Source organism: Cricetulus griseus, chromosome X (assembly GCF_003668045.3).
Source record: "Cricetulus griseus strain 17A/GY chromosome X, alternate assembly CriGri-PICRH-1.0, whole genome shotgun sequence".
Classification (NCBI taxonomy): Eukaryota; Metazoa; Chordata; class Mammalia; order Rodentia; family Cricetidae; genus Cricetulus; species Cricetulus griseus.
In genome coordinates, this window is record NC_048604.1 from 41,585,323 (window position 1) to 41,607,689 (window position 22,367).

Sequence of the window (22,367 nt, forward strand, 5' to 3'; positions counted from 1 at the left end):
ACAATCGTCAAAATGATGGTGACTTTTCATTAATTAAATTTTCTTCTTCCCCTCCTAACATGAGAACAAAACCCCCAGAATTAAAGTCAAACAATTTTTAAAACTACAAAACTGGTAAGTCTCCCCCCTCCATGCACACTGCCCAAAATGTCCTGGGTCAACCAGATTCTGATTTTCGTAACCCGATACATTATTTCAACCAGGTGGCTCCATCTTGACCCAAGCACTGTTATAGGCAAACAGATGTTTCTCAAATTTCACATGACATTATCCATTCCACCTGTTTTTGTGACAGATGATTTACTTTCTGATACTTAAACAATTCTATTCCCCCATCACCCTACAAATCAGGTCACCTCAACAGAGAACCATCTTAGCTTAATAAGATTCTAATCAAACCCTTTCAGTTTATACACGCATAATCAAACTACAGAAAAGGAAAGTATCCTGATGGTGCCACTTGGAGGACGTATGTTACCAGCCAAGCATGACATTATGCCTGTGGGAATCTCAGTCTCAATTCTTTCATATGTCAAATTTTATTTCTTACTTTTATGGGTTAGGGTCTTGCTGTTTTGTCCAAGCTGGCCTCAAAGTCCTGGGCACAAGCAATCCTTCCCAGCCTTCCTAATTGTTCCCTGAGCAAAGAGGCGCACACTACCATGACTGGCTTTGGAATTTTTACATTCTTACCATTTTGATTGTCTGTCATTAATTCATCTACACATCTGTCTCACGTCTTCATTTTTTAAAATTTTTATTGATATCATTTCCCCATCCCTCTTCTCCCTCCATCTCCTTGAGTAGTGTTCTCACACATCCCTCTAAAATTCATGACTTCTTGTTCTTAATTATTGTTACATACATATATATGTATATATATATGTATATATGTAAATGTATATATATATATATATATATATATATATATATATATATATATACACGTGCGTGCGTGCGTGTGTGCGTGCGTGCGTGCGTGTGTGTGTGTGTGTGTGTGTGTAATTGCAGCCTGTTGAATCCCTTTAATGCTGTCATATGCACATGTGTTTAGGGCTGACCAGTGCAGGACTAAACTATATAGGGGGCTTGTCCCTGAAGAAGACTGATTCTCCGTCTCCCTCTCTCAGTAGCCATTAATTTCCTGTAGCTTTTCATGTAGGAGTGGAGCATTGTAGGTTTTCCCCCATCTATATTGGCATGTCAATTGATATTATTATATTTCAGGTCTAGTTTAGGCAACTGTATTGTTGAGATTTCATGGATGCAACTTCCCTGTTATATATAGTAGATACTACCTTACAGCAAATCTCCTGGTTATTTGACTCTTGTGCATGGTCTTCTGTAATCTAGGCTGTCCTTGAACCTCTGATCTTCCTACCTTTACCTCCCAAGTACTGGGGTTAAAGGTATATGTAGCATTCCTTGCTTCATGGTTCAAAATTATTGGATAGGTTTACTGAGTTATAATTGGGATGGGTTAATTGAAGGATAATTTACATCCATAAATTTTGGTGTACATTTTTGAGTTTAAAGAAATAGTGCAATCATGTAACCACTGTCACATTGTATACATATATATTGTGTGTCTTACTATATTACAGTTCTGATAATAGATTTGCCAGTTAATTGAATTTTCTATTTTACCAAATCTTTAGCTTAAAAGAGGGACAACTCAAATATTTTATTGTCCTATATTTGTTGAAAGTTTTCTGATATGTCAGAGTTCATTTGCTTCAGAGGAGAGGAGAGGAGAAGGGAGGGGAGAGGAGACAAGGATCTCACCAATAAAGAAAACAATAGGGACAAGCAAAAAAAGCAGAGGAGGAAGGGGCAGAGAAGAGGCATAGAAGCAATAGAAGTGGGGTATGAGGTAGCACCATGAATGTTGATTGTTGACATATTTTGAAATGTCTGTCTTCACTATTGACTTCAGACACAGAGGTTATGAGAAGTGAAGCTGAATTTGTGGCTGGCCACCTATCCATAAATACATGAAAATAGTTTTTAAACTTGTTTTGATGTAGTTCTACTTGTTTTATATGTTACGTAATAAAGCACCTATGCCCAGACAATTATGAGTCCTTTTGATTGAGCTTAACTAATTAAGATTTGACCACAAAACAATTAGCTATTTTTCTCTGAAGAAACACTGATTCTCTGTAAACTGATATAAATGTCAGAAAAGAGTTTTGATCTGCTACATAATGATGCTTCTGCATATATGAATGTGGCCCCATAAAACTATAAAAATTATAATATAGCTAAGGACACAATCTGTGGAATTTTAACATGGAAGACATTCACTAAGGGCTTTTCTCTCAGAATGAATCACCATCATTTAGTGATGCTTGATTGTAGTTATTCACCCATTCATTTAGAATATGAGAAAGCCTAATCTATTCTATTCTACTATCTCACTATTAGGTTAGATTCTTGGAATAATTTGCTTTATTCTGTTTTGGTTTCTTATCCCTCACCTTGATACTGTAGATATTAATATTACAAATCACTTCCAGTCCTTTGACAAACAGCAGGGTTGGATTTCTCAGCTGTTTACATTCAGTTGCTTGATAGTTGGCTATGAAGAGAGTTGTGAAACCACAGGATCTGTATTAAGCTTTTGCTTCTTAACCAACTGCCTGTACTTTAGCAGATTAAGATACCAGCCAAAGATAGTACAATACTGTTTTCATTTTTATTACTGATTTACATTAATATACAAAGTAATTGGTTTCATTATAGCATAACACCTCCCTCACTACTCCCCACTTTCCTGTTGCTGGTCTTTTGCATTCTTTAATAGTCCCTCTCTGCATTCATTGTATATGCATCCTATTACCCTATCTTTTTTGCTCTCCCCTCATTAAAGATATGTTTTTTTTTCACAAAAAGTGGAATAGAACAGCAAAATAAAGACTGCATTAGAAAGGAAATAAACACTTGAATTTCCTTTGATCTGGTTAATATGATATTGTATTGTCCCACATTTCTTCAAAATCAGTCATTAGATTCAATTAACATTGCCAATGACAAAAATTCTGATGGCTTATTACATAGCCTGTTAGTTCTAAATTCTGCTACATAAATAAACTCAGTTAAAGCTTAAGACTACTTGATAGGCCAAACCATATTTACACCCACTTTGCAGATGAGGAAAGTGAAATCACATAGCCAACACCATACACTTAGGTGACACAGCCGATACATAGATCCAAAACATCTGGCTCCATATCTCAAGTTTTCAACCATTATGTAACATTCCCTTTCATCATATGTTTAATCACATTTGTTAAATGTATTTGATTCTGTGTCTAAGAAAATTGAACATTTAAATCACTGTAAGTGGTTCCAAGTTCTCTACTCTTTTTCCTAAAGGGACAGTAGTACTGTGGTAATGACATCTTAGTCTAGTCTATTTTATTCCCTTTTACCAAAATTAGAATGGAATGTAGTATAGTGAACATTGATATTCTTTTCATTTTCACTTTTGATTCCTTGAATATTCTTCAACAGCTAGCATGTGCATAATAATATAAATTCAAATATATTCCATGCAAATATCACCAAATATTCATATTTTGGAATATGATATTTTCCTATAATTACTGAAAGCCAACATCTGAGTAAACTTAAGAACCTTTAGCAAATAGCATATCCATTTAAAATATTATGTGCCAGAATATAGTGAGTCTGCATTCAGTCAACTTGGGTGAAGGTCAGGAAAAATAGAGGTGACATATTCTAGAGTATATAAGGGTTGGAGCTTTAGGTGACTAAAATGAATATGCTTCATCTGAAGCTCATTAACTAAATATAATATTATACTCATATGGTTTAAAGATGGTAATATTGCCTCAGTTTCTTACCAGGAATATAAAAACTTCAGCAGTAGCTTGAGGCTATGCATCTTGAATGATATATTCAGCCAGTGTAAGCTAACCAAGAATTAATTTAGTCAAATACGTGTTTTGACCAAAATTCTCTCTGTTATTCCCCTATTTACTCTTAAATTGATTCACAAAGTTGACTGGAACAATGAACAAATATATTTGACAAGAAAATAACAAAAATCTTCAGATCATCTCCAAATTATCTCTTTGTAAATCTTACCATGCGAGCTTACAACTTTTTCTATCACCACTGTCAACTTCTGCCCTTTCTAAAAAATTCTGCCCAGGTTTCCAGATCTGAAAGTTCTGCAGAAACATTTAGTACATTCTAAGCCATCATCACAGAGAAATTTACTGCAGAATGCTGTTACACTATTCCAAACCAGTGCATTAAGCTGCCATCACTAACTTGCCAAGAAAGAACTTTGTGAAGACTGTCCCAAAATGCTACTCAACTGTGTATTAAGATGTAAGGAACAAATTGCTTAAGTTTCCAATTCACTAACAGAATACATATGCCAAGCAGAGAAAAGTAACTAATTCTATAATCAAAACCAGGGCTGCATGTATTTCTAAACTTTTAGGGATTTGTGGGAGCAGGAGAGTCAGGGTGTTTGCTTTTATCCATGCCCAAAGACATACTTTCATGGCTTATAATTTATTTTTATTGTGAAGGAGGGTCTTACATTTCTTCATCAAATCTATATGTTCTAAGAGCTTAACCTGGAAATTTACATGCCTAGTTCATCTTTTTTTTTTCCTTTTTCCTTTTCCAAGTGGAAAGAAGACAATTCACTTTCATGGAATGCTGGGATTTTAAAATAATGATAAATATTTTTGTTTTCTGAACTTGCGTCTTTGCATGTGTGAGTATGCATACTTGTGCATGTGTGTGCGCACGTGTGTGTGTGTGTGTGTGTGTGTGTGTGTGTGTGTGTGTGTGTGTGTGTGTGTGTGTTTGTGTTGTTCTTGTGTGTTTGAATTTGTGTGCTCCACATAGTCATGAGATTGTGAAGGAACTTAAGTAAGTTTTGCCAAGTGATCTTGAAACTCCATGAAAAATGTGTTTTTCTTTTGTTTAGTATCTGATTCTAACTGAAGGCTAGATGTACAATGAAAGGGAAAATGGTACCTTCAAGGGTGGAATACAACTAGGAAATGTTTTCAGTGGTGAGTCTCCCACTAGGTGTAAGCTCAGAATGACATCATTTGTTAAAGCAAGCAGCCTGCTTCACCCAGTTGGAATTCCCAACTCTATTTATTTCAATGTTACTGGAATGGACCAAATATTCTGCATTTCTAACAAGTTTTTGGGTGATACTGATGCTGTTGGTGACCCAGTAGCCTGATTTTGAAAATGAAAACATGAAAGTAGAATCTGCTAATTAAGCACTCCACAGGTCATAAATGAAAAACTAAAAGGATGACCACAGTGGGGCACTGGATGTTACAGGCTTAGCCAGAAGAGAAGGGGAAGAAACACAAGTAAATACCCACTTCTGTAATTCCATTAGTTGGATGATAGATTTCCAAAGGATGTAATGGGGTATTCAAAAATTTTTGAAAGACACTGCATTCCTCCTTCCTTTATCATCAGGACTTAACATCTTAGGGCTTCACAAACATTTCAGCAGATTTCCAGTAAATCCAAAGTGACTAGATTTTAATTTTGTCTTATTATCTGCCAAGGCTTTAGCACTGGCTTCTGGGCTTCCCTTAAGAAAGTGGTCCACATGCCACTTAAACTGGCTTCCTTAATTGAAAACATTGGTGATGCTTTAGGGGATAGATGTCTAACATCGGAAGGGAGGAGTAAGTTCATGAGTCTGGCTTGGTTTAAACCCTGCTGCTTAGATTTGATATGTGCTTTAATCCTCCTTTTACATGGCCAAATATGAAAAAGAAAAAAATATTAAAGTCCAAGGCTCAAGTTAACTGACCAAAAAGAAACTGTATGATCCAAGAATGGATTAATCAAAACCACATTTTAAAGAGAACATAGTCTCTGAACTATATGTACTCTGAAGACATCCAGACAAACAGTCTTTATTGATAACTGGAAAGAGATTTAAAGGGGGACACTAAAAGTCATGGTTACCAATATCAAAGTCCCAAAATTCCATTTATATCCACAAACAGAGCTTCATCATTTCTCTCTTCATCAGTTAATTTAAAACAGCCTAATCTACATGAACATGTCTCCATTTCCTCCGTCCTTCAGCTTAAATCAGTAGCCTGTGACCACTTCAACATTTCACCATATCGAAGAGGTCTCACAGTATCTGACCCAATAGTCAATTCCCTTTCCAGCAGAACTTCAAAGGCCTCATAACTCTAAATGAGGTTCAGGTAAGCATATAAAATACCTCATGCAAAGAGATTGGGAAAGTTGTTTCTCCATTGGCTTAATGGAGTCTATTTTTCTGAAATGACAAATAAATTTGAGCAGTTTGAATATACAGTGTTTGTAGTCTCTTCTCTGAATTGGTCCGATCAGTCAGCTGTTTAATACTCTGTAACTTAAGGGCTAGGATTAAGTCCTTCAGTCTTTCTCTTACTGTTGCTTTGCATTTAAATGAACTAGGGTCAACAGAGGGTCAATCTAAAAGAGACTTGAGCCTGTAGGAGTTGGAGAACCAGGCTCCTTCCATCAAGGGCAACTGGATAACCTCTGGCAAAGTGTACTTTGCCTTCATCCCCCACCCCTCCCACAAAGCCCTTAAGGCTCTTTCCTTTTACAGAGGTGCTACATCTGGCTTTGCTTTTCTTGGGAGCAACTCTGCTTGTTACGAAATTCTCCCTCTTAATTCTCACACAGGCATCAGAAATAATTTACCTGCCTTGGACCTCATTTCCCTTGGGATTGAGGTGAGAACTAATCTCATGTGCTAAACTGTTAATCAGTGGCTTAATGCATTTCTTAATTTATAAAATGCACGTGAAAAGGTGATGTCTGGCAACAAGACTTAGGGTATGACTGTCCAATGATGGAAATTTGGCGAAATGTATCAAGTTGCTCTCTGGGAAATAATTTTGGTCTATCTTTCCAGCAAAACACATCATATTGAGTCAAGTCTCTATGGTCTCAAAACCTTCTATGCTTCTATTATCATTGTTTCTATTTTTATTATTTTTATAATGTTTCTAGCTTCTGAATAATCAATAAGCTCTCTCTGCGACTTCTAATTCACATCTGAAGTTTAGCTTAGCAGTAGTTCCCAATGGAAATATTTTCATGTAGACCTTGGACATGTGTTGGTGCAAATGATTCCTCCAGAGGATTTTGGTGTGCATGCCAATTTAAGAACTTGTGCAGTACAAAAATAAGGATATTACATTCCATTGGAGGAATGCTATTCCAGGCCTGCGACTTACTCTGCTTACAATGTTGCCTAAACAGTTTCTTAGTTCATATCAAATTGTGGATTACTCTGGAAAGAATGAAGTACTGAAATTTCCTCCATTTTATATCATTCATTCTCCCTCTATTACTGCCTCCTAGTCCCAGGGATATCAGACATTAGCAATAGACCCAGACTTTCCTCCTTTCAAATGACCATCACCATCTAATCTAGCTAGGACAAATTACCTAAGATTTTACATAATAATACATAACATATGGACATAAACGTGGTGGAAAATGGCTGTAGAAAGCCAGGAACAAATTTTCTCCCGATATTTTCAGATTCTTTCCAGAAAAATCTGAAGCAATTCATGGCAGTTGAAGTTTTTCACTGTACTAAGCAGTATTAGTATCTAAGGAGAATAGAGTCAGGAGAGAGGCTACAAAACAAAAGAACTTATCCATGGGAAGATGCATGCAATTGGAATAATGTATGCCAAAGATGGAAGACTCTTTTATTTCCTCCTTGAATTTTAGTGAATATCAATAACATTCCTTTTCATAAATTAATTACTATTGTTTACTCGTGGTTATCATTCAAAGGATCTCAGAGAAACATTTGAATGACAACTAATTTCCACAGAAATGACACTCTGCTGGTATAGTAACAAAAGCTAGCACTACCAGCCTGCATTAGTATTTTAATGGTTGACAATCTGGTACAAAAGCAAGAAAAAGTGAAATATTTCACCTTCTTCTCACTGGAAAGAGGCAGCAAATGTAGATCACAGCTGCCTGCAAATTGGAGTATTAATTAATATCTGGAAGTTTTGACTGACTGGGTGGGAGTAAGTTAGCAAAGAACATGAAGTTTCTATAAAGCATGAAATTTGTACATCCTTACTTATCTGACCTTAAGCATGTAGTTTTGCTGCTGAGAGCTTGGGTTTTCTATTTGTAAATTAATGGTGGACCTATAGCATCTAAGGAGTTCTTCCCACTCTGACCTGCAGAGTACAGTTTGATTTTTTCCAATCTATTTTAGCTTTCAGAGCAGTAATTTTTATTTTATTTTTGAAATTATAATATAACTACATCATTTTCTTCTTTCCATTTCCTCCCTCCAACCCCTCCCATATGCCCTCTCCTTCTCTCCCTCAAATTCATGACTGCTTTTTTCCTTAAATATTGTTACTTATACACACACACACACACACACACACAGACACACACACACACACACACACACACACACACTCGTAAATATAGCCTGCTCAGTCTATGTACTGTTACTTTTATGTATGTTCTTGAGGCTGACCATTTGGTATTCTCAGCACTCTTCCCTGGGGAAGACTATTTTTTCCATTCCTTAGTTGCCTGTAGCTCTTTCATTTTCCCCATCCTCAATGATAACAATATTTTGTACAATTTCTACTTTTGGTGAAAAGTTTTTGCAAATTCTTTCAGGGATACTAACAACTACATCTCATAATGAATTTCCCTGTCCCCATTGTTTTGTAAAGCTGAGTTTAAAGGAGGTTAAGTGACCCACCCTCTAGCCATTCCACTCATGAAAGTCATTTAACTCATAAAAAGTTAAATTCAGACTTGTGTGATACCAAAGCATGTGCTCCTACTGTGGCATTGCGACTAGAATAAATTTGATTACAGAAAGGTGAGGCAAAGTAAGTTTTTGCATTAATTTTTGTTAGGGCCATAAAATTTAATCACAAAACAGATATCTTCCTGGGAAGAGCTCTTATCAAGAACATTAGTTTCTTTTATTTTTTTGGTTTTTTGAGACAGGGTCTCTCTGTGTAGCTTTGGAGCCTATCCTGGCACTTGCTCTGGAGACCAGGCTGGCCTCAAACTCACAGAGATCCGCCTGCCTCTGCCTCCCCGAGTGCTGGGATTAAAGGCGTATGCCACAAACACCCGGCAAACATTAGTTTCTTAAGTAGTATATATATCTAAGGTCTAATTGTTTGAAGTTTTTCCCTTTGAAACTTTATAGCACAATATCAATAGCATAGCTAATTCATTTCTGTTCTGGTTAGTTTCTTTCTCTCTCTCTCTTTTTTTTATGACAGGGTTTCTCTGTGTAGCTTTGGAGCCTCTCCTGGCTCTTACTCTATAGGCCAAGATGGCTTCAAACTCTCGGAGATCTGCCTCCCTCTGCCTCCCAAGTGCTGGTATTAAAGGTGTGTGCCACCAACGCCTGGCAGCTTCTTCCTAAAATTCACAGGTACACTACTTTTCTGGAGGCTGTCAGTTGTACTTGAGGGAGCATCTCTGGACAATGCTTGTATAATTTTGAGAGGGGTGATGTAATAGCTAGATTCAAGAAGCACTGCTACTAATCTCTACTCCATGCTATTTACAAACTAATGATGTCTTGTGTGGGTTTCCTTAGGTTAAAGGTACTATGGCCATATGTAGAATATGTGATTTATCACAACCCAAAGAAATGGATTGTATCTAATTGAGTTCTAAACAACACTAATCTTTGGTGGCCAGTCTGCCTGTTCTCTGTCACAGAGTATATGGTCTTTCAGCAGAAGAAAATTCAGCATTATTGATTTGTATTTGTTGCAATTGAACTAAGTGATTGAACCCACATCAGGTGCAATTAAGCTGGACAAAAACTGATGATTTAACCAGTCCAGAGCCCAATCTACATGTACAGTAAGAAAGAGAAAAACACACTGAGTAGCTTAGAGAAACTTGGATGTCTTCTCCTGACTAGTAGACTGAGCAGACAAATGTTCTCCTTAGTAAGCAAGGTGAAAACTCTCCTTTGCTTGACTCAGCCCTTCCTTCCGTGAGGAAAGAATTACTCACCTGGACTTAGTACCCCCTACAGCTGCCAGCAAAGCAGCTTTGCTATGGAGCTCCAAAAGAAGCACAAGACAACATTTGCTAGAAGAGGGGAGGAGTAGCAGCTGTTTTAGGACTAGAAGAGCTACCAACCCCACCCTTTGGCAGCAGTTTCAGTTAAGCTGATTCAGCATTCCTTGCCATACCATAGCAGGTGGGTACTACAGGGCCCCTCTTACTTCTTAATATAGAGCTAGCAGACAATAAACTTTTGACTGGGTAAAGCTGGTTCTGTATAAAGCTGGCAGGTAAAATACAGAACTTGGCCAGCTAAATTCTAGTTTCAGATGGACAGCTGTGCTTGCAGTGTAAGTATACATTTGGGGGGCATACTTGAACTCACAATTATTTTTTTAGTAAGATTCAAATTTAACCGAATGTTTTGCACTTGGGGATCAAATTGGCAACTCTAGTTCTAAAGACCCTTAAAATCTTTTATTTCTATCCTTTTAGCACACAAGCTTTATTTTATTTTGTTTTTCATTTACTTTTTGCTCCCAACTGATCATCAATGCATTAAAATACAATATTTAAATAAAACCAGGAAATATACAATTAACCAATGAAGTTTTTGACATAATGCTTCTGCAGAGAAGATTAAAGAAGTGACATATGTTATCTAGCCCTTGTCCTCGTGGCTGCTTTTCAATAAGCGTCTCAATTAGAAATCAGCAAAGTTACTGTATTTACCCATCATTCTGCATAGTTTAATGCCTATAGAAGGCAAGCCCTATAAACCTAGAGATATATCCTCAGGGAATAAATCTTTATTGCTATAACCTACGCATCTGAATTGTACTCTTCCCTCAAGTGAGAACAGTCTCCAAAAAAAAAAAAAAACCCACAAAAGATAATTGAAAACACCTACAGAATCCCAAAGCCACTAATATTTGCAAAGGTGAACGTGTCTACATAAAAATTGGTGTAGAAAAGCAGGTCATTTGCCTCCAATAATACTGAAAACATACATACAAGTAACACTATACAGTCTGGGCAGATTATCTTTTGGTATATACATGTACATATGTATACACATAATAATGTAACAACAATCAATGAAAAAAGAGACCATGAATTTCAAAGGCAGCAAGGGAGTCATATGGGGAAGTTTGAAAGGAGGAAAGGGAAGGAAGAATTGTTGTTAATTATATTATAATCTCAAAAACAAAAAGTTAAAAAAATACAAATTGTCCTATTTTATAGTATCTGAAAGGTCTTATATCAGTTTTAACAGGATTATATGTATAGTTATTTTGCTATTTTTCTAAACATTATCTTGCATAGATTAATTGGCCATGTTTCAATGGATTCCTGTAAACTCTCCCAACTTCACATACTCACACATGTAATTGGTACTTTCAAATGTGTGGAGGAAAGTGGGAAGGTTTATCTAGAAATCCTGGCCTCATAGCAGAGCATCCCATCTGAAGGGCCTCGGGGATGGAATCTGACAGTACATTAATGTTCTGGAATCTACTTCTCTTGTGTCTAGGCATTCAGGTTTGCCTGAGAAGTCCCCCAAACCATTTTGGGTGCAATATAAAAACATCTATGTTCCATTTTAGTAAGGCTATATACACCTGGTGCCAACAAACATTTTAAATAGTTTCCTTCAAATAACCAGTCACTTAATTCTATTATAATTTCAGGGGTGGTGTTGTGTTGAAGAAATCAGTTGAACTGATTCTACCCTGCACTGTTTGGAGTAATTATGGACTCTGCACCCTACCAATATCACTCTTCTCTTTTATACTTCAACTAGCTTGTACACTTTTGTTCATGATAATCACTTCAGCCACTAGTGCATTGAGGAGTGGATATGTCTACTTCATACCAAGTACAATATGTTTAAAAGTGTGAAAGGGTCATGAATCAAGCATAGGTAAACATGAACACACACACACACACACACACACACAGAGAGAGAGAGAGAGAGAGAGAGAGAGAGAGAGAGAGAGAGAGAGAGAGAGAGAAGGGGGAGAAAGGGAAAGAGAAAGAGAGAGACTTTGACTAATAGTATCATCCCAGGATATTACAGCTGGAAAAGCACCCAGTAAACCAAGACCAGTTTGTTATCAATGGAGAGAAAGAGTAGGGAAGAGAGTGAAATAGGGAGAAAGGGAAGGAAAGAGACCAAAACAGAGTGGGGAAGGGAGGTAGGAGAGGAGCAGGTATTAAAAAATCTACACTACTACTTCTACACTACTAAATCTTTTAGAGTTTAATATTTTGGGCCATTTAATTTCTTTTAGAGCGTAATAAAATTTAGGATAGTAAAGAAACTGGCAAGCATGGATAGAAGGTGAAGGGAAGCAAGGACATTTGTATGTTCTTATTTATGTGTTTTTCTTTCTAATGGCTGCCAATTTTCCAAGTCAGGAAATATTTGTACATGTTCTAGACATCTTCCTGAAGGTATGAAGCTCTCTTGAAACCATCTCATTTGGCCATGCCAACAACACTACAGCAAACTACAGTACCCTGAGAAAAAATATACTCTTTCAAGCTTCCTAAATGACTCATTCAGGAGAGAGTAATAAAAAGTTGGGCTAATATTTCCATCTTTTGGAAATATTTATCTCTACACAGTACCACCTTTTTAAAAAAGTCAGAATAGAAAGTTACTTAGGTGGTGCAATTTGAAAGTCTAAGCAGGGTGTCGTTAGCCCTTTCCATTAAGGCACATTTGAAGTGAGCTCCCAATAAAGTGCCACTCGAGAGGAAGTCCCTTCTGCAAACATCCTTTTTACTCCAATAGAAAATGCACTAAGCACCATGTCTATAAGGTACCATCATGCTTGTTCCAAAGAGATTATAAAACTAGTTAAAACAGATTTTCTGGATGTTCCCTTTTAAAATCATAATCTCTTTGTTAAATGGTAATTTTTACGATAAAATGGAAATCTAAATGTAGACAATAGAAAATGGACCAGGAAATTTTCCCTTGTCACTTATTCCTGATGTCCTTTTCCCCTGACATGCACAATTCAATTTATTAGGTACTCCAGGAGTAGAGTCAAAAAAAGAACACCTGGATCCCTGCTCTCTATAGAATTTGTGTAGCAGTTTTAAAGACTAATCATTAGATAGCCACTCTAAACCTTCTAGCTGGTTTTATGCTGTCACTGCAATACTATTTTGTGACAAGGTGGGAAGAATTTCGCTGATTACAACTCTTGTAGAGGTTAACCACTAGGGAAACCTCAAGCACTAAGTTCTATTGAAACTTGCATCCCCATCTGAAGGGAATATAAGAGACCTTTCAAACAGCACACCTGGTTCTCATCTCCACATTTGCATTGCCAAAGCTTTACACTCTATGGCCACTTGCTCAGCTCTCATCCTCTGCCACATCTAACCTCTAACCACTTAACCCCTACATGTAATGTTTTCCTGTCTTTTCTGAGAGAAGTTAAGTTCTTTTGTTTTTGATTTTTTTTCGAGACAGGGTTTCTCTGTGGCTTTAGAGCCTATCCTGGAACTAGCTCTTGTAGACCAGGCTGGTCTTGAACTCAGAGATCCACCTGCCTCTGCCTCCCAAGTGCTGGCATTAAAGGCGTGCACCACCAACGCCCAGCTCGAACTTAAGTTCTTAAGCAAAGAAAAGAGTCTAAGTTTTCTACAGCCTAATCTTTACACATGTTACTAGAAGTACATCGATAGATATATTTAGTACATACATGTAAATGTTGATTTTATTTTTAATTTTATTAGTTCTTTGAGAATCCCACTTAATGTCTTTTAATAATATTTGACTTCCTACTCCAAATCCTTCCATATCCATTCCACTTTGTCCTACTTATCATCATGCACCTCTTTTAAAAAAGCATCAAGTCAAATTTGTGGAGGGACACATCCTCAATGGTCTTGATGGTGACAAGAGCTTGGATTTTTTTTTGTAACATAGGTATTTTTGCATTTGGCACAAACATTTATTTTTACCTGATGTCTGGTAGAATGATTTATTCATATATATATATATATATATATATATATATATATATATATGAGAAATTATCCAAAAGAATGGAGAAATTTGGGGTTTACTTTGCAATTTCTAATTTACTCCTTTGTAACTTTTTCCATTATCTTGTCCATCTTATGTTTCCTAGTGTGTGAATAGGCAAGGTACTCATATCACAGTGCTCTTACAAGATGTAAAGGTAATAATGAAAAGTAAGAGCTAGGGACAATGTAATAACTAAAGCTATATGTGATGTTTGGACCTTGAGGTCACAATCTCTCAAAGCAGATATTTAAATCATATATTACAGTATTTTTCTCAAAGTCAAGAAAAGCGGTCCTTCTCCAAGGACTCTACACCTGTGCTTTTTTAAGCATGGTGGTGCCTTTTTTCCTGGTTTTTTGCTCTTCAGAGTTAATGATTTATACAAAATGTCACTGGCAGTGCTTAGAATATAATCAATCTTTTCTCCCCTCAGGGGACTCTGGACAATCTAACCTTCTTTTCCTATTCATAAAGGGACTCTGCCTAAACAGACAAACTTATAAATGCTTTCTTATTTTGTGATACAAATGACGCATAAGCCACCACCATGATGCCATTATTTCTCCAATTTAAATAGCACAACAATTCAACTCTCATTTTCCTCTTCTTTCTCATGCTTTGGTAGAGGAGCAATTTATTTTAACATAGGGTGGATAAGCAGGGGGAAATAAAAGTGTGTCATAAAGACCTGTTTGTATATTTTGGTTGTCCTTTATACTTTCATTTAATTTTGCTAATAGGTGTCTCTGTAGGTTTTTACCATTGCATTTGCTGAGCAAAATAAATTTCTAGCAGCTTCCACTTTTCTTTTTACACCCCTCAGAGAGTCACAATGACACATCAATTTCTAAACACAAATTTGGCACCACTCACGAAAGTACCTTATACATCAGCACACAATATGATAGACTGTTGAGAAGCCCAAAAAGCAATTATGACTTGTTCTTATTTCACTGCATTATTTCACTGGTGTTTTACAAAGTGTCCATTTAATAAAATGTGATGGTGACCTCTTAGGAAACTACTAAAAAAACCCACCAAAGGAACTGAATTTTCTCTGTAATTATGATATATTATAGTGAATAAATCAATGATATCTTAGAGGCAGAAATTCACACATGACTTATTCTTCGCTAACTATAATTCTAATAGCTTCTTCCTTCATCAGGTTTAATTGAGACACAGGAGTTTTGATAAAATAGGTGGGAAAAGGCAAACATAAAATTCAGAGGCCTATCCTTTCCCACAGTTTGATAGATGTCATTGCCATGATAGAAAAACATCCTTTTCTCCAAGGTCTTTAAGAATCAGTACTTGCCATTAATTTGGTACTGAGTCTCAATTTAGTTGGACTGTGCTGGTTCTTTTCACCACCACACTACAAATATTCAACCTCTGTTCTATTATTATGGATAAAACTCTTGGAATATCATTGATAAGAAGCTTAATTATACTTTCTACATCCAGTTAAAAAATAAATAACAAAAATAACATTCCCATTTTCTCTTCTCTCTTGCCCACTCTAATTCATCTCTCTATTTTTCTTCCTCATCACTATTCCTTTGTCGAATGTGAGGTCTCACTTAAGTAAACCAAGAAAACTTGTCTCCCAACAGGTTTATGATTTTCTTATCACATTCTACACAACACAGTATAAGAGGCATAGTATGTATTCAATAACAATTTGGAAATTTCTATCATGAATGTTTTAAGCACTCAAAACAATGGTTTTCTGTAATAGATACATTTAACATTTCTAATGCTAGCTCAGTCTGATGTTACTTGAGGAAGACCAATCTTTACATCTGAAGCATATTATCAAAAAGGAGCAAGGTCACAGAAGGAGGTGGAACCAAGGCACTGCTCTGGAGTTGTGATATTACATTAGGAAGACACAATAGCTTGGTAGGCCTATGGCTTCAGCTCAGCTCCAGCTTCAGTGCCTGCTCCAGAGGCTTGCAATGTATGATAAAATACCCAGTGTTGTGTTCTCTGTGGGCACTCAAGTAATATTTGTTGGCTGACTTAATTGAGCTATATTTGCAAAATGGCAAGGATGTGAGGAAACTTTCCTACCTAAAAAGAAAGCATTCACAGTGCTAGACATTTGGTAGGCAAATAAACAGTATAATTTCAGCCTAAAAGGAAAAATATTCACTCTCCCATCCAATAGACCTAGTGGCTAGGCAACTCAAATGTCAGCACCATATTTCTGGAAATTAATTTTAAATATCATAAATTGCATGTCATCAACTTTGAAGACATTTCTTTCCTTCCTTTCTTTTCCCATTCATTGCTCCAAATTCAAATGCTGAAAATGTAACTAATGAACCTCAATCTCACCTGGCTGGTAAGGTTTACAATGTTTCCAGAAGTGTGTACAAAAAATTTAAATTTTAAGAGCCATGCATTGGACAGTGTTTTTAAACAAGATGTCACAATTAGTGGTGCATTGCCAAAGCAAAAACAAGTCAGGAATTTGCTCATGACTATACTGTCACACTATTATTTACCTGAATTAACCTTCTGACTACCAAGGTCTCCACTAAGGTCTCCTAAGGATCAACATCCAAGATAATCTTCAGTTTCAGAATTATCCATGTAATTTTTTTACTATATTCCAGATGAATTTTCCTTTGATGAAATGGTTGCCTCAAATCATTTAGCTCCTTTTATTGTCTTCATCATATCTAAATGGCAATGTAGGAGCAGGTTTCAGATGTTAACAATTCAGTTGAGAGCTCATGAAGCTCAAGGTCATTTTATCCATTCTGAAAGTTCAATTGACTGTTTTGCTAATATTACATACCAATGCAACTTTGCATTCTTAGTATGCCTACTGCCAACTTTTACCTGCGCAATGGATAATAATTACTCAGCTAATTAACAAGCCTATCTTGTGGTGAAATAGAGGAAGAAACAGAAAAATATGCTGAAGAATATTTTATTGAGTTAACTGAAAGGTGGAACTACTCCAATGAATTACCATTAGCCAGTAATCAACTTCTAGTGTGTGAGGAGGTGAAAGGACTACAGGATTGCTGTCATTATATTGTTGATAGTAGCTTACATTATATGTGGTGTCTGGCACTATGTGAAGTGCTATAATCTCAAAGCCACAAGAAAACTGTAGCAATTATCATGTCTAGATCATTTATGCTATTGTTGAATAAATATGGTCAGAAAACTCAAGTGCCATGCTTAGTGTAAGAAAGACTGTCAGTTTGCCAGTTTCTACCCTTCCTCCCTAAAGGGTCTTGTTCTCTTACTTAATATTTCATAAAATTATTGAGGCACCTCTGTGTACACTGCTCCTTGAGAAATTTGAGTTTTATCCTGTATCATTAAGTTTTATCCTGTATCTTTGGAGGGTTGGGGATCATTACTTATGTACTATGGTGTACATATGGAGATTGCAGAACACCTTTGTAGATTTTATTCTTTCCTACCTTCATAAGGGCTCTGGGGATTGAAATCAGGTCATCAGGCTTATGCTTCAACCACCTTTACTCAGTGAGTCATCCATCTTAACAGCCCATAGCCTATTTTCTTTCTGCAGCTATGCCATCCCATGGCCAAATATTAACTATTCTTCTAATTGAAAATACTAATCAGAAGCTATGGGACTAGTAGTTAAAGGTAAGGAAAAACTACTATTTCTAAGCCCACTTGAGGAAAAGGGGAAGAGCAGTACTTGTATTTCTTCTAAAATGAAGAAGGAAAAGGAAACCCACAATTTCAAGTGAAGCTGATATTGGCAAGAAGAGGGATAGGGTGGGAAGATAGGTGTCTAATTAGAAGAAGGAAGGGAAAAGAGTTACAAGGTAGAATAGAGTGAAACTCAGTCTTCATTTCTATGTGCACAGACCTCAGCAGACAGCTGGAAACCTGCCAGAGAAGGAGGCCTTGGAAACAAGCTGGAAGACATTGGAGAGACTTTAACCAAAACAAACAACAGCAGGGGATGTGGTTGGCAGTACCAAAAAAGCAAGGGACTCTGTGAGTCACTCTCACATTAACTTTGAATGGTATCATATTTCCATTTTGTTGTATAGGTTAGTTGTTTAACAGCTGCTATTGTCTAATATATAATAGATGTATACATCTATGTAAAATATAGACATATTTTATCTCAATGATGTAACATTATAGACAGAAACTACAATCTTTAAAAAACATGAACTAGAAAAACTATCCAATATCTTACTAATCTAATAGTTTTATTCAATATTTTTCAGCTGCATATTTAAGCACATGTATAATTAAGATGTAAGTGTAATAATTGATATGTTATTTAGCACACTAAGTATACATATGTTATTTTACTAAATATTGCTTTACAAAACAGTGTAATACCAAGTATAAGGTAAGTCCTTATTGTTTACTGTATTACTGAGTTTTTCTTTGTGGAAATGATAGCAACAGTAACGAAAGTAATAGTAATTTTAACAGAAATTGACCATATGTTAGACATTCTATAAATACTGTTTCTAAGTTTCATCCACGTTTGCAAGGTAAATAGGATGAACTCTGTCTTATAACCAAAAAGAAATGTGTAATCAGAGGTTAAATGGCTGATTCCCTGCCATAGCTCTAAGCACTGAATTAGATCTTCCTGGTTCAAAGGACTATGCCCTCACCAAAATATGCCAACTTTTCGCTGCAGGGAGTGTCTTTATTCTTCTAATTTGGAGTGTTTTATTATAAACTTCTAAAAGTAGAATTATTAGTGCAAAGAGGATTATCCCTTTAAAACTGATGACAACTTATTCCATGTTGTTTTCTACAAGGGTAATATTAATGTATCTTTTTACAGAAAGAAATTAGAGATATAATAAAAAGGGGTAAAGTTACAAGTGAGTGACAGAAAAATATCTTTATGTTGTAAATACAACTTTAAGCATAACTATCTCAAAACTGGGCTATGCTTAGAAAATCTGAGAGTGGAAAGCACTTTTAGCTCTGGATCTAAATAGGTTCACATAAAATTCTTAGAAGCTGATGTGTCCTACCATACAGTGATTGACTGTATTATAAGCATTTATTTAAAAGATATTTACATAGACTTCTCACTTTGCGTGAGGATATGAGATCCAGAAAGAGAGCCACTCTTAGCCTAACAGCAAGAAAAAAATCAATCTACAAAAATCACATTTTTTGAATCTAGAGAGGAGTTCAATGCCATCAACAAGCCTTAAGTCTGAAGAAACAGTATGTAATTACAGACACACAGGCATCTCCATGTGGATTTATGGCACAGCCAAAATGAAGGAAGATACAACACTACTAGGACAGGGCAAGCAAAAGAGAGAGGACATCCTGGAAACATACACACACACACACACACACACACACACACACACACACACACACACACACCAGAAACTATGGAAACCAGATGGAAATGGAGGAACAAGTTTATATTGCTAAGAGAATATGTCAATACAGCCTCTATGCCTGTAAATATTTTCCAGAAGTAAAGAAATCATGCCTTTCGTTAGTAGAAGCCTCAAACTATAAGAAACATTAAAGTCTTCAGTCTTAAGCTCTTCATGCCAGGTATAAAATTGGGTTTTCACAAATAAATGAAAATTCTAGAAATGGCTAAACTAAACTTTAATATAAAAGGCATTACTTTTATTTTGTCTAAAGAAGTAAACCACCTACCCCCCAAAAAACAGTAAGTATAGAGTCAGTATATTCAGTATAAATAAAACTTATAGCACAATTGAAGGTTTATATTACATGTAAAAACAAAATTTATAATAATCATAATCATTGCATGTCATTTGGTATACCATACAACTAAGTGTAAGTGCACTGCTTGACTTGCATTAACATAAAATCTATATTTAAGTCTTCATTTGTGGTGATAGCTAAATGATTATAAATACTGGTTTAAACTCATGATTATAAATATTTGCTTAAACTCATGAGTAAATTTAATTAATTATATACTAGACCCATAGTTTTAAAAAATAAATTTTCATGCATAACATACCTTTTTCGCTTTTTGACTCTTCTTCTGGTGAGGACATCAGAGCTCTGATGAATGTTCAATTCTTACCTTATTTCCAACATTTGGTGATGGAGAAGGCGGTATGCTTCTTAGAAGAATTACAAATGCATATATACATATACACCCGTCTCAGGAATTGAAATATTTATAGAATATACAAATTCTAAATGTGTCTGTCATTAAAAGGTATTTTGCTACCCATGTATAATGTATTTTATCATTGCATTAGGAGGCAAGACTGAGCAATATGAAATTAAACATGTCATAGCCAATGTACTTGGCTCTATTTCATTATTACTGTCTGTAAATAATCAGTTCTGTTTATGTGGAAGATCAAAACTATTTGAAGAACAGGAAACCTTTGTCCTTTTTGTTGTCACTCTCTCTGTTCCCTATACTCGTTAAGCTTCTTTCTATACTTAGGGCTTGCCTACATTGCTCTTGCTACTATGTGGAATGTGCTTTGTTAAAAAATTTTACAAAGTATCTCTCTCTCCAATGTGGACAGATAAATTAGACAAGAAGCCTCACTGGGAAGATGCTGCTCCAGACATGTCCTATAGAGGGCATCCTTGTCTGAATGGGTAAGATGTTTCCTTTAGGTCTAGATCAGGGCATTAATACAAGATCCATATAAATATGACCTGTGGTCAACTGGGCAGTAAATTTAGACTAGGTACAGTAACATTGGTTTCAAGGGAAAGTCCTTGTAAAAAGAAGTGCTTCCTTGTATAAAACCTTGTATATTAAAACATTATAAGATAGATAACATAGAAGTTTACCATATTTTAGAGTACAAGAAACAGGCTTGACTAAGGTAACAAGGTTACTTGCAACCCCTTAATACTGTCCTTACCTCCTGGAATGTCTGAATATCCACCTCAACGACATCTTATTTTTATCCTCCTGATATCAATTTTTAATTTTTCTGGAAGTACGTCAACATTTGAACCTCCAATCTAAATGAATTTCCCTGTTTTGTACATCTAGATTGCTATGAGTTTCTAACAGTTAATACTTGACAATTAGAATTGTATAGCTATGTGTTTATTTGCATACCATATGTGGGTGTTTTAAACAATGATTTATACATATGCACACTTAATGATATGTTTCAATAGTATAAGCCCCCAAGAAGAGTAGAAACAACATTTGTTCCATTCATTAGTTCATCCCAGGGGATTGTCACAGCTCCTAGGGCATACTTAGTTTGTAATATACAATTATTAAATAAGTGTAGTGTTTCTTGAGAAATTCTTTAGCAAACTTATCTATACATTTGCAAACTCGCGTGCACTAATAGTCAAATAATGAAGTTTGTCTATGAATAGTAAAACATTCAATTTAAAGTTGAATGCAGATGACTAAAATCCACTGATATATATTATAAAACAAGTGATATTATTATTTTCGTACATTCTATTTGATTTTCCTCTTTTAATCAATGAGTTTCATTTTTGCTATTAATGTTGCATTTATGCTCATTGGTTCAACATAGCTTTTCCAATCCATTTTTGCATTAAAATATTAAAATTTAAAATCTCAATGATGTATTTTAATTTGATTCACCTCTCAGATTTATGTACTATATTTTAGCAATATTTTATTTACACTGTTGGGATTTTTGACTCACAATTATAGTTGTTATTAGAAAATTTAACATGAATTAATAACCTAGTTTCACTTACCAAATAGATTCTCCCATAAGTACCAAGACCAATGGTTTTATCTAGTGAGAATATCCCAGTTGGATCCTACAAAAAGTAGAACAAAAATCATAAGTTTTCTTGAAAAAATTCCAATCCTCATTGTTCTTTTAGAATTCACAAAATAAAAGGCACCCCCTGAAACATGTTGTTTGATGAACCCATTTCCCAAAAGAATAGGTTTCAATATCCTTAGATTGAGTATATTAATTTGTTTAAAAAAACACTAAGAAAATATGCAATCATAATTAAGCTGTATACAGGTAAGTGTAGTGATATACTATTTATGATATATTAAAGCTTTCCTGAAAGTAAATTCTTACCTCTAAAAGGGCTGGGGCTTTCCTATTCTCAACATGCCTGGAGAATGAATGTCTGACATTGAGACCTTGCTCCTGGCTTATATACCTCCCTAATGCTATTAAAGGTGCTGAGATCATCTTTGTGTGAGCTGTTTCTCTTTAGGACTGGATTAATCTTGTGTAGATATGGGTGGCCTTGGACTCAACGAAGATCCATC

General features: G+C 35.6%; 1 protein-coding gene across 1 annotated transcript in view; it reads right to left on the bottom strand.

Moving 5' to 3' along the window:
* Nrk (Nik related kinase) overlaps positions 1 to 22,367 on the bottom strand; it is a 95,860-nt gene that overhangs the window by 66,409 nt on the left and 7,084 nt on the right. The window contains exon 2 of the mRNA XM_035450262.1: positions 21,830 to 21,895. Within this exon, the coding sequence (XP_035306153.1) occupies positions 21,830 to 21,895 (66 nt within the window). The remainder of the gene's footprint in view (positions 1 to 21,829; positions 21,896 to 22,367) is intronic.